Consider the following 14076-nt stretch of genomic DNA (forward strand, 5'->3'; position numbering starts at 1 on the left):
CCTCTCCTCCTATTGCTGATCGAATTTGCAATCCTCCACTATACACATGCTGCCTGAACAATCAGACCAACTGGGGAATGAATGAAGACTAACCAGATCACTTGTATCGGGTCCTCTGTATCTCTTATTGTGACATCCTTCTCTTCCCTTCCCTGCCCCGCAACACCCACTAAGGAAATCCTCCTCTTTGAAACAGCGTCTTAGAAGGTTGGATGGAAAGTCTGCCCTGTAAGGTGGCTTTTGTGCCCCTGGGGATGACTGCCCTTAATATTTTACACCAGACTTTCTGTCACAGGGTTGAGGAAAAGCAGAAACAAAGAGAGAAAGTTTCAGAGAAATAAGTTACCCTCTCCAAACTCCATGACAATCTGAGTTCAAGGTATGGTAGTCCTTAGGACACTTAACCCAACTGTAGGGAAGAGTCAGGAATGCTCTGTAGCGTGGACACACACAGGTGGGCACTGCTTCTGCTTCTTCTGCTGCTTCTGCTTCTTCTGCTGCTTCTTCTTCTTCTGCTTCTGCTTCTTCTGCTTCTTCTTCTTCTTCTTCTTCTTCTTCTTCTTCTTCTTCTTCTTCTTCTTCTTCTTCTTCTTCTTCTTCTTCTTCTCCTCCTCCTCCTCCTCCTCCTCCTCCTCCTCTCCCTCCTCCTCTTCTTCCTCCTTCTTTTTGTGGTTTCTTTTCCTTTCATTTTTATTCCAATCTTAAAATATCTTAAGTATTTCAAAAATAGTTTAAACTCTTGGTATTTGAAATTAGAGCTGCAGGTTTCTTTCACTTTTTTTTTTTTTTTTTAGATTATTTTCTTTATTTGTCTCAGCTGTTAAAAGGCACTGATGTTTCTAACTCTACAATTCTGAAGGCTTAAAGAGCACCTGGGACACAGAGGGAGGGTGGCTGGTTAACTCTAACCAAGAGCTACAGTCAGCCAACCAGTGATAGGGAGATGAAGTGGGAGAGGAGGTGGGAAGATGTTGGGATATGGAAAAGCCATCTCTGGGGTAGGCAGGCAAGGACCAGCATGAGGATTGGTTCAACAAGTGTTCTGCCTTGGTATTTCCTAGGCCAGGCACATCCAGACACCTAATAAACATTTGTTCGCATGATTTGATCTTTCCTGGAGCTTAATCCTGATTTACTGGAGACTCCAGGCATCACCATGTGCAGGGTCTCAGGAGATAATTACACACTTCATGTAGCTTAATAAACACCGCCATCTGTGCAGGATTAGGCTCTTGTTTTAAAAGCTTTGGTCAAGGGCTCCAAAATACTGTGCCTTCTTGATTGATGGCGCTGACTCCTAAATGGCCAGGTTCTACGCAAGGATATCCAGGACCAAAGGAACAAGGACAGAGGAAGGACTTTCCCAGAAGGAAAAGGTTAAGCAGAAGAGAGAGAGGGTAGATGGTTATAGAAGTGAGACCTCAGGAGCTGAGGAGACAAGAGTAGGCAGGAGTGGACCAGGCACCTCTGAGCTGAGGCAAAGCCCAAGTTGGTCTTGCAGTCATTCTCCTTTAAGCTCAGGATCCTAAAGACAGATAAAATGCAGAGTACTCCCATCACCCCTACTGTTTCTCCAGCCTGAAATGGGTGGGAGCCCTCTGTCTCTCACCTGCATCAGCCTCTGATCTCTTCTTGAAGAGCTGGAGTCCCTGTGTAGCAGGGAACTCTTCCCCTGGGGTTAGATCACTGAGATTTCAAGTGTCCCCATGAGAGATGAGAATACTGCAGGTTGTCATGTCCACTGGGTGCTTTGACCCAACCTGTATTGTGTGGGGCTTGGGCATCTATAGTTAATGAATTTAGGGAATGATTTCTGATGGAAAGTCAGAGCTGGAAACCTCCAAGTGCAGCAAGAGCTGAGCAGTGAGGCTTGGTTTCATTTTGGTCAGTTTGAGACACAGTGAGGTTCTTTCCGGACAGCAAAACAGCACCTCTGTTTACTCTCCCGGCATTTGGCTGGGACTTCTGAATACTTCCAGCTCTGAGTCCGATGCATTTGCTTGTCCTGTCTCCTGTACCGCTGGGATTCCCCGAGTTTAGCAAGCATAGCACAGATCACATCTCTGCTTCCTGCAGTGTCTGGCACAGAGATTTGCAAGCAGAGTTTACTACAAATGACAGAATCCAGTGACTCACGTGGTGGAAAAAGGTACATTCAGGATACCAGCAAGCCCTGTATGTAGCTGCTGAATAACCCTGTACAGGATGCAAATGATGCTCTGAAAAATAAATTGAGGCATGGCTGGGAAAGTGGCTTAGACACTAGCAAGGAGGGTTTTATGTTAAAAACCAGTTTAAGAAAATAAATAAATAAGATACATTAAACATATTCGCCAACAGGTATGCTTGCTAAGAGTGGATTTCAAGGCCTTTCCATGAACAATTTAAACTAAAAAAAGGAAAAAAAAGGTCCAGAAATTGGAGAGTCCCTAAAGGCTCATCAAAAAAAGTTCAGGATTTGGAGGAGAGTCCCTAAACACTCATCAGATATTTGGGTAAAACAAGATAATGGAGCGCTGCCCTGGGGTTCAGGAAGTCAGAGAAAAATAGAAGATTAGAAACCACCCTGGCTGTGGTCTTCATACTCTGTATGATGTCTGCATCACGGTTAGGAGCAGGACTGGCCAGCATCCCAATGGCACATCACCGTCCCAGCATCCCAATGGCACCTCGTGGTTGTCTGCCTCTTCCCATATCTCTACACCGGCTCACTGTTGAGTTGCTACCACACTACCCCGTTAACTTCGGTTTCCATGCTTCTAGTGCCTTTACTTTAAACAAAGAAACAAACAAACACCATGAAATTCCCCAGGGAGTCCTTTCTATAATTACAACCCGTCTCTTTTAGAAATAGCATCATGGGCCGATGGTGAGGTAGACCCCTTGTGGCCAGCAGTCAACAAGCAGCCGCAATGTAAGGGGTCTGTGAGACATTATTGGCACGGTCATCCCAAGAGCTGAAGCCAAAATGCCCTGTCAGGAAAAACAGTGTTCTTCACACATACCCCAGGCTACCTGAAGAGCCTGGTTGGTGACATGGGCTCAGCCCTACAGATCCCTTGCAGGAAGGTGCTCCTCCTGTCCTACCTAAGGCAGCTGCTCAGCAGCTCTGTGTGAACGTCAGATTGTATTTCTTTTCATTAGGGAGTCTCCAGTGTCAACGTGGTCTAATGTCCGTTATTTAAAAGACTGGGACCAGAAATGTTTCAGATTTCTCATTTTAAAAATATATATTTTTTTAGATTGGAATAATTTCATACATAGCATGGAGACATCTTGAGCAGAGAACACAAGTCTAAACACAAACGTCTAAGTTATTTTGAGGGCTCTGATTACAGCCTGTGTTACATACAAGGTATAAGATACGTGGAATTTTCCACCTCAGTTGTCATGTCAGCGCTCAGAAAGTTCCAGACTTCAGAGTGTTTGTGCTCAGGGTTTACAAATTAGGGAATGCTCCAACTATCATGCTTCCTTTGAAGCATATCTAATTAAAAGAGAAAAGTGAGGAGGAGAGGGAGGGGCAGGAGAATGAACTTGAAAGACCAGTTTCATTCTTTTTTTTTGGGGGGGGGTGTTTTCGAGACAGGGTTTCTTTGTATAGCCCTGGCTGTCCTGGAACTCACTCTATAGCCCAGGCTGGCCTCGAACTCAGAAATCCACCTGCCTCTGCCTCCCAAGTGCTGGCTGGGATTAAAGGCATGCGCCACCACCACCCGGCAAGTTTCATTCTTAAAACGCTTGTGTACTCCTGGGGAAGATCACATCTCTGCCATCCCTCCCCAAGAGAAATGATCCCAGGGAGTAATTCTTAATTGTCTGTCTCCAAGTCAAACTGCCCCATTTCCAATAAAGCGGTAGCTGCCAAGGACTGAGGGAGAATGGTAAGAACCACGGCCCAAAAAAGTAAAGAAAAAAACTAATCAATCCAGGGACCCATAGTGTCACATGTCGGACCATGTGTATTTGTGAAGTTTACTGTGTATGTGCAAAGCCGTGCATGCCTTGAAATGAGACACAGAAAAATAACCTTTCTCTCGTGTTTATGTAGCAAGCGCCCCAGCTTCACCTCGGGAAATGATCAGCCTCAAGGAAAGGAAGGCGGACTATGAGTCCGCTGGCAACAATGCCACTTACCACGGAACTAAAGGAGAACACACCTCCAGAAAAGACACCATGACAGGTGAGCACAGTCGTGTGCGCAACTGATGCCAACACTGAGGCCAGGGCCTCAAACAGCAAGCTGTACCCTGTAGCCTGGAGAGCTGTCAGAACACTTGACACTTTGATAGTTCTGGGACCTGGAGGAAGGAGACAAGGGCCCCCTACAGGACTCCTGTTGAGATCATTTCTTTCCTTGCCATGATGCCAGTCTCTTACTCAGCAGTGCCCAAGAAACTTCCAGAGGATGGGTGAGCCTTTGCCTTCATCCGTAGCTCAGGCAGGACTGTTGTCTTTCCGTCCCATCCACTGGAACTCTAGGGAGGCCAAAGCTGATACACTTGTGCCTGCTGGGTCCCCTCCCAGAATGCTTTGCTTATCCTGGCTTTTAGGAGGTGTTGCCTTAACTCCCTGTCTCCTTTGTACAGTTTTTCTTGGGCATTTACAACTGTCTTTGAGTCTGCATGCACCCCTGCTTCTCTAGTTATGTGGATAAGAGATGGGACATGGGAACCAGGATGTGGGAGGCTCTTGCAGGGGCTAAAACTAGACTCCCTGAGCTATGTGACTTTAATAGGGCACTTTAAACACAATTTTTGCCTTGTGGATGTAAAGATGGGTCCTTCCTGAAGATAGGCCATGAGTAATAGCCTCTAAGAGAAGATCAGATGTTCATATCATTGATAAAACTGGCATATGCAAAGGGCATAACCATAAAGAGTCACAGAGACACTGTCATCCCAGTACCCTCAAAAGCACGGGGCACAGGTCACTGATGTTATTTATGCACAGACCTGCAGGGAAGCAGAGTAGACAAATTGGATGATTTATAAAACGTCTCCAAACCCAGGACAGATAAGATAAATTTTTGCAATAACAAATGTATTTACCCCAGCAGCAGTGTGTTCTGTGTTAACCCTGCACAGCTGCATACGGAAACCTGCGCTAAACAGATGCGTCATCTCATAGGCACCCCCAGGTCAACATTCTGCCTCCACATGCAGACCCCCACAGAGGTGCATGTCACCTGTGATCCTGAAATGCCCCTTGAGTGGGAGAAATGAATTCATTCCACCACCACAGCTCTCCCCATGCCCCATAAACATTGCTTTAGTCATCATTGGACATGGACCAAGAAAGTTGAGACTCTGAGTCCCTAGTGCAGAGGTGCCAGCAGAAAATCTAATGCATACTGATTAGCCTGAATTAGTAGTGACAGCAAATTCATCTGACCAGTCTGGTAAGTCTGGTTTATAATTATTATTGCCCCAGGTAGCCACAGCACTGGAATTCTCGGATGACAGATTGGTATTATAGTTACAAGAATAATTGTGAGATTGATTGTATTGCCATCTTTTAAGTTTAGTGTTGCTCTTAACTCTCCTGCCCAGTAGAGTCATCCCAAAGGCTTTTAAGAGTAATATGTTCATATTGAAATGCTTCTAGTGGTGCATAAGTTTGCCCACACATATAGTAAAATAAAACACAAAATGTATCATATGCCTAACGTCCCCCCTGCCTTGAAAATGGCTACGATCTTGACAACTCTGCTATTGAGATGCATGGAGTTCTTTAAACCTACTTAGAGGCTCGAACAGCTTAGCTCTGACTTACCTGAGAACTCAATTCAGAACAACGCCATCAGTTGGGTAGGCACCCTAGATGAAATCTGAGTTCTAATGCTGAATTTGTTTATATAAGGAAGTCCTTCCCAAGTCAATGTGTGTTTATATAAAAGCTGGTTGCTATCGATGGCAGTAGCAAGGGTGGTGGAAGCAACAAGAGGCCTGGAGTTGACAGAGAGTTGGTGGAGGTGATGTGAGGGTGGAAGTGAGAGTCGTGGAAGGGAGGATGGTGGTGGTGTTGATGATGCTAGAGGTTGTCATGGAAATGAGAGAAGGGGGCCCAACTGTGCTGGTGACCTTGTGACCATGATAATAGTGGGGTTCTTCAGTAACAAGTAGTGGAGGCAAAGGTGTTAGCGAGGCTGGTAGATGGCAGAAGTCAGTTCCATGGCAGGGTGTCTAGGGCAGAGGTGAATGTGTCAGTAATGATGGAGGCGAAGTGGGTGTGATAAAGGTGCTGGCCAGGATTAAAGTAGAGGTCTGGATAATGAGCCTGAAGATAGGGATGGCCTCCTTCCATCGGTGGTGTGGGCTGAGTCACTGGCCAAGTGCCCCAAATGCACCATGCTGGACTTAAAGGCTGCTTCACCAACTTCCTTGCCAACTATGGGAAGTGCCCTTCGTTCAAGAACTGACTCATAAAATCAGTTTTCTTAGGATCTCCGTATCAAAACTAGCATTTTCTTTTCTCATTTAAGATTGAATCCAAAGTGTGTTAGGGCTTGGTGGAAGAAACCTCAGGTCTTTCCATCTTCCTTGGTCCTGAGGCAGCAGTGATGCCTTGCCATTCTCCAGTGGAGACAGGCTGTCTGCTGTGGGAAAGTGCCAACCCCCTGCTTCAAAGGCAACATTGGAACATAGAAAAGCTAGTGGTAGACACAGTTCCCTGCCTGTGCCGTTATCCCATGCTTGGATCTTATATGTCCAAGTTCACGTGGGTTTTCAGCCCAGTCATCCTGTTTTCCTCTTCTGCATCCCTTTTCTAGCTTGGTTCTGTCTCTGAGAATACCATCTCCCCTCTGCTACCGAAGGACCATCAGAATCCAGGATCAGCTGTGCACTCGAGCATGTAGAACGCTGGTAGCTATTTCTCTGGTTGCCTAGGAATCTCTTGGGTGCCACCTGATCCCTTATTGCACAGCCTAACTTTTAAGTTTATCTGGGGAATCTGTCTTTCCATAAGAACTTCCCTTTTTCATCAGGTGATATCTGCTGATTTTGTCAATGTCTGTATGCCTTTTAAAGCCAGTCTATTTCTTTCTATTAGAAATTGAGTGTTTAGGGAATCACACACACACACACACACACACACACACACACACACACACACACATACACACACACACACACAAAGAAAGGCACTTCTCTATGAAGAGCATCCTTGAGGCCCTCCACTTCGAATGCCTGTGAATGTTGTTCACTCTCAACCAGAGTCTCTTCTACAAAGGCGAGTGAGCCAACAAGCTGAGGGCAGAACTGGGCAGTTAGATAAATTTCCATGGTTCATGCCTTAACTCCACCATTCCATAATTATATCTCTTGCCCTGTGAAGATCCATGGAGACCAGGCACTATCCCAGAGATAGTCCAAGATATCCCAGAGATATCCAAACAGAGGCTACAAGACCTATTTTTCTGATTTTATGGGGGTGTCTTTCCTAACATACAAGGGCCAACAGTAAACAAAGTCAGCAATGAACAAATTCTCCAACAAGAGAACATCATCATGAGGGACTGAGCAGATACTGAGCCAGAGGAGACTGGAGACCAGGTAGAAAGGGTGACTTTGCATGCCATGGGCAAACAGGAGTCATCTCAGCTGATAACAACACCAACCGGGTCAGAGAATCAGGGATAAAGGGAGATTTGCAGGTACTCTCTCCCTAAATGCTCACAAACTCGACTCACTCCATGGAGTGAAGAGAAACAGGGTGTCTAAGTCTCCATAACAAGAGAGGATAGTCAAGAAAAATGACAGAAAGTGAGGTGGGGGCAGATCAGATAACACTCAAGTATTACCAAGAAGAGAAAGTGGCATAATCTAATCCATAGCACAGAAGGATGTCCCTAGCTGCGGAAGATTGGTGAATAGAGAAGACGGGACAGACAGGATGTTGGGACATGAGTAAGATTCAATGATCCAGGAGAGAGATTGTTTCCATAGTAAGATAGATGGGTGAAACATGTACATGGTCAGAGAGCTAGCAGAGTGGCATAAAACTGAAAATAAGGGTCTCGGGAGACTGCTCCATAAATAGACATGTGTTTCACAAGCATGGCAGCTTGAGCGTGATTCTCACATGCTCATGTAAGAAGCCAGGCATGGCTGCATGTGCCTGAAGCTCCAGCACTGGAGGGGCAGAAACAGCCATCTCGGGAGTGCTTTATAGCCAGCCATTCTAGCCAAGATGGTGAGATGCCACCTCCGTGGCAAGGCAGTAAGGCAGAGAGCAAGAGTGGACAACATCTAATGTTCTGCTCTGTCCTCTACACGTTCCATTCGTAAGCAAGGCTACACAAAGCCACACTTCCATGTGCGTACGACACACACAGGAGGTAAGTAGACATCCAGAGATGAGCTCTCACCCTCACTTTCTAAGCAGTATCTTCCAAGGTTTCGATTACTATATGCCTTTAGGTATAGTAATGGGTGATATGAAGTTAACCCTTAATAGGCTTTCCTGATCAGGTGTGACTGATTCTAAGAGAGTCGGTAGTTTGTGAATTATTCTCGGGTCTTAGAAGCCAGGGATATTTTCAAACATGTTTGTGTACTGTTGGCCATGGACAAGTAGCATTTTAGCATCTTTCTTAAACCATGACCTCTTAGTGTATGGCAGAAGAATAGTGCCCTTCCTTTGGGCCTGTGGCATGTTCCTACAAGGTCCCAGATGATGAAATAGGTACCTTTTCTAGAAGCAGGATATCTTTCCTCCTTTCACCTAGAAGCCAGGCACATGAGAAGATGGAGTGTGGACTTCGGTCTCCGTACCTACCAAGATTTTGATGCTTCCCACTCCCTCCATGACCAGGTGTGCACAGGGTGTTGAAATGGTACTGTCTGTGTGGCCTCCAGGCCTTCGAGGATGAACTGTCTGAAAGATGACCAAGCATGTGTGTGCACTCAAATTACAAATTACTTTCTTGCCATTCTCCAGCTAAAAACTGAGCTGCTGATTCAGGCTCCTGCATGCTCCAGTGCGGGTGACAAACTCTTATTATCCTTTGTTTTTTACCAGGGAAGAAGGCAATAAAACGTGCAAGATGACCATCTGTTAGCTGCACCTGCCCTGAGCCTGTCCAAAATACGAATATTATTAGAGTAAGCTGACAGGCTAGGGAAGTTCCTAGAGTGTCTTCTCTTTCTGAATATGGAGAAAGGGGATTCAGGGACAAAGAGGTCCTTCCACTTGGGATGCTCTATGACAAACCAAGTCATATCAGGCCAAGAACCCACCTAAGTACCCATCATTGCATCCTCAGAATCTGGCCCTTATTGCTAATAATTTTGTTTTCCTTTTCCTTTTAGCTCAAAACACTGGAGTTTCAACTTTGTATAGGAATTCATACGGTGCACCCGCTGAAGACATCAAACAGAACCAGGTGAAGTGCAAGCAGCATGTTTGTATTCTTGCTCCTAATAATTTGTGGGGCTTAGAATTCAAAATTGGGTTTTCAAGGAATAAATCTATCTCACATTCATCCAAACACACGCTTATGGGGCAGGGACAGGCTTTAAGTAGCCCCAGCCTCAGAACAACCCATGGTTTCATTGTCACCTCCTGCCCTGGCAGTTCTAAGTAGGTGTCTCCATTTGGTGCTGTCATGGTTTGGGATGTGGTATACCCCAGGGGTTCATGTGTGGGACATGTGACCTTCAGTGTGGCAGTGTTTAAAAAAAAAGACCTTTAAGAAGTGGAGTCTATGGAAGGCTACAGAGTTAGCTTTCTCAGGAGGCGACCCCTCTCACCCGGGGAGATTCCCCTCTCCAGGTGGCCTCTCTTGCATGTGTGAATGTACAATAGCCAGCCCATGCCCTCTACCATGAAGTCATCACCAGGGCAAGCTAGTGTCGACACCATGCCCTTGAATATCCAAAACTGTGAGATAAATAGTCCTCTTTCCTTGATAAAGCTACCCAGCCTCCAGTATCCCCTGATACTGATGAGAAATAGAATACGGGAGGGAGCTGAAAGAAAGCCCCAAATGGACCACTGTAAAATGCCAAAAACTAAAGCAGAATTTTCTGTTGATTGAGCAGGGACTGAGTAGCTTTATTACCCAGTCCCCTGTAATTAACACAAAAGGTTTCCATTACACGTGATATTTACCAATAACAGAAACACCACTATAAACAACAAAGTAGTCTGAGTCTCTGTTTGCTTTCTTTGGGCATTTTGACCATTTCTATAGGGATTATAAGAGCAGAGGCAGGGACTAGACCTTGATAAATCCTCATATGTTGACCCTGCTCCTAAGGTGGGCATCAGAGCAAGTTTGACTTTTTGTGACTGTTTTCTGCTAATAATCCTCACGAAGGCTAGCTTCTGTGGGTGCCTTACAGTCTTGCCACACTTCAGAAAAGTTACACAGAGATGAATAACCAAAAGCCATGCTCCTGATTGCAATACCCAGGTGTAGGAAAGCATGTTGTGTGTGTGCTCGTGTGCTTGCGCGTGCGTGCGTGCGTGTGTGTGTGTGTGTGTGTGTGTGTGTGTGTGTGTGTGTGTGTGCATGTGTGTGTGTGTGTGTGTGTGTGTGTGTGTGTGTGTGTGTGTGTGTGCATGTGTGTGTGTGGTTTCGGAATAATACCAGCACCCAGCATAGCATCAGCATCCCCCTCTAGAAGGTAGACGTGCCCTGTGCAGTCTCATGTCTAAGGAAAGGTAAGAGAACACTAAACTGTCCTTGAACTTAAATTGGTTTTCGTGTGTGATCAGCCACCAGCAGGAAATGTGATCCTTAGCAGAGGACTTAGCCTCTAATCGTCTGTTTTCCAGTTTATGCACACCCACTCTGGAAGCTATCTGGTATTGTTGTAACCCCATGAATGAAATGGCCCAAGTGCCTGCCTGGCATATTGCTAACAGCTAACTGCCCCCTTTCATTTTGGGCTCTGCTAACAGCATTTAAAAAAAAAAAAAAAAAACAAAAAAAAACAGACTGAATAAATAAACTGGGTCCTTAACGCTACAGGAGATGAGCAGGGTGACCTCAACTATTTCCTTGTCAGGACACATGCCTACTCGTAAAGAAGGGGATGAAGGGTCTTAGAGATATCAACTCCTTTTCATTTAGAAAATATCATGACATTCTATAGATAGAGGGGAGAAAGAATCTCCAGCTCTCAAAGAGGTTTGTAGGGATGAGAGGAATCTCTTGATTTTCCCAGCCAAGAGTACAGGATTAGCTTTTAGTTGAGCAGGTAGAGAGATGCTCACAGCAGAAGCAGCACATTCCACGGCCGCCTTCCTATCTGCGCAATCCTGCTGTGCTCGGTAATAAAAGCACGCTCCCGTGTAACCCCAGCATGGCTGTCCTGTCGTGGTGTGACTACGGTAGCTCCAAAGACTGTCTGTTCCCTACATTTATAGAACAGTCCATGACATTCTCAAAAGCATATTTTTAAGAACATTCTGAGCTTTTATGAAAATTAGAACTAAGGTTTGCAGAGTTCCAGAGAGCAGACACTTGACCTGGGGCAGGCGTGGTTCCTCAGACCCACGATCCCAGCATCCAGGATGCCTTTGCCCTTAGTTCAAAGCCAGCCTAGGCTACCTAGTGAGTTCTAAGCCAGACAGAGCTATAGAATGAGAACCTGACCTGCCTCTAAACCAAGCAGTCCCAGTGAAGAGGCGGGCAGCAGCCAACCTTAGGAGGCTGAGTCTGCAGGACAAGGCAGAGGACTTCAATGCTGAGAAGTGTGCATGAGTGCCAGCATGGTGGCCTAGGGCAGCAGCCCTGAGCCACTCTTCCTGTGACTCCACAGAAAAGGAGCCAGGCTTCGAGGCACAATTCACGTGACTCACAGAAACTGCACATTTTCAGTAAACTGTGGGTAAGTCTCCCAGGAGACACAACCAGCAGTGTAGAGTGTCTGATCCTTGGCTTTAGCCCTGGGGTGACAGGTCATATGCATTATTGTAACACTCTCTGGAAGTCCTTGTGAGCTCCTACTCAACAACCCCATGTTTATGTATGCAAATATGTCTACCTGCCTGTGCCTCTCTGGTAGTGGGAGTTTTTGTTCATAAACTCTTAGCAAGGGGTTCATATTTTGATGACCAGTACTCAGAGTTATAGTTAAGCCATGACCTTAAGTTCTTTTATTGGTATCCTAAGCCCCAATCTGAGGTAAGAAGACAGGGATAATTGTCACCAGAGATGAGGAAATGATTACCTAGAGACAGCGTTCACCTTCAACCTTCTGCCTGGGGAGAAGCAGACTCAACCTGATTCTTTTGTCTCTATGTTCAATTTCCCATGTCTTGTCTCAGTGACTTTCAAATCTAGGCATAAGTCCCACACATACCCACATTTCCCACCCCTCCACTCCACCCACATCTCCTAAGGCTAAGAAACCGTAACTTTGTGGGCCCCCAAACCAGATTTTCTGATTCAATAGATATGGAATTTAGCCCACCACCTTGAGACCCAAGAGATAGAATAAATGGAAGTCCTTCCACTTGACCCATGTCGTAAATGCTCTGAATCTTCAGTTTTCCCTGAATGGAAAACTGGAGATCCTGTGGTTAGCAGCTATTTACCCTGTGTTTAGAGTAAATCCAGTTTGCTAGTCCTTTTGATCTTTTTCTTTCTGGGGTTGTGACAAAATGCCAGAGGCTGGGTGCTACATAAAGGAAAGAAGTTTATTCTGCTCTTGGTAGAGGAAACTGAAGATGCAAAATAAAGGGCCCCATCTGTTCATTATCATGTAAAATACCCAGACTCCACAGTGTGGCAGAAAGGGGAAATGGTTACTACACAAAGGACACTAGCCTCGCCTTACAAAACCCCTTCTTATGGCAATGAGCTCATTCTGCCTGTTCATCAGCAGCAGTCTTAAGGTGGTGCCTCCCGGTAACCCACTCATCCCCCATTAGGACCCGTGCTTTTTACCTTATTTGTTTGTTTTGTTATAGATAGGCAGTCAATCTCTGGAAGCCCAGGCTGTCTCAGGACTTCCAGTGATCCTTCTGCTTAACCATCCCAACTGTTGGCCAGTAATAATAATAACTGTTGGCTATAAGCTGAGCTCAAGTGCCCGGCATAGACCTCATCACGTACAGATCCCACTGCCTCGGCATCTCCACATTATGGGGGAAGGGGAGAGAGGGAGGGAGGGAGGGAGGGAGGGAGCAAGGAAATAAGGAAAGGAAAAGATAAAAGAGAGGAAGGGAGAGGAGGAGGGAAAGGAAGGAAAGGGAAGGGGAAAAAAGGGAAGGGAAGGAGAATGGGAAAAGAAAGGAAAAGAAAAGAAAAAAGAGAGGAGGGGAGGGGAAGGGAAGGGAAAGGGAAAGTAAGAGGAAGGGAAGGGGAAGGGGAAGGAGTTCACAAACCTGAAATCAGAAGCCACATTGGAGGAAAGCCATAAACCTGAGTAGTGATCTCCCCCTAAGACATCCTCAGTGGTGACCTCTCCTTAGGACATCCTCAGTGGTGACCTCTCCTTAGGACATCCTCAGTGGTCACTTCCCTTTAGGAAATCCCTGCCTCTATCACTCTACCTTCTGACCACCAAGACCAGCATAGAGGAGCCACATCTCTTCTGTCTCCTAAAGAAGACATCATTTCTTATCATGGAGCCCAGAGTCAAGCCATTGAGGTCTGCCCTTTAGGATTTGACCACAGTGGCTTTCCTGGGACTGGGCTAACACAGGAACTGCTCAGGTCCTAGCTCCACAGTTCCACTCGCCATGATACCTTAGAGAGGTTGATTAACTACCTAGAGTTTCAGTTCCCTCACCTACAAAGCAGGAATCAGATGGACACACAGATGAGTTAGTAAACAGATGGAAAGAACAGATATTGAATCAACCTTGATGTGACATGCATATACGCTGCTGTGACACTTTGAGGAACAAGAAAAGAGCTGTTCCTTCAATACTGAAGGTGATGCCTACTGATATACAGACAATACGTTCTAAAAAGTGCCCTCTACATGTTTCCAAACTTTCTGACTGGGCCTTTTGGAGCTCCAAGCTTGGATAGCAGCTCAGGCTTGCAGAGGGCATAGCTATTTCTGGAATGGGAAGAGTGCCCTCCCAAGCATACCAAGCATGTAACCCACT

At 45.9% G+C, this 14076-nt stretch overlaps 1 protein-coding gene across 6 annotated transcripts in view; it reads left to right on the forward strand.

The window, feature by feature from the left end:
* Positions 1 to 14076, forward strand: part of Ctnnd2 (catenin delta 2) — an 851684-nt gene that overhangs the window by 832378 nt on the left and 5230 nt on the right. For all 6 annotated transcript variants that reach the window (XM_031360311.1, XM_031360312.1, XM_031360309.1 and 3 more), the window contains 2 exons: positions 4052 to 4183; positions 9315 to 9388. In XM_031360311.1, the coding sequence (XP_031216171.1) occupies positions 4052 to 4183; positions 9315 to 9388 (206 nt within the window). The remainder of the gene's footprint in view (positions 1 to 4051; positions 4184 to 9314; positions 9389 to 14076) is intronic.

Source organism: Mastomys coucha, unplaced genomic scaffold (genome assembly GCF_008632895.1).
Source record: "Mastomys coucha isolate ucsf_1 unplaced genomic scaffold, UCSF_Mcou_1 pScaffold8, whole genome shotgun sequence".
NCBI lineage: Eukaryota > Metazoa > Chordata > Mammalia > Rodentia > Muridae > Mastomys > Mastomys coucha.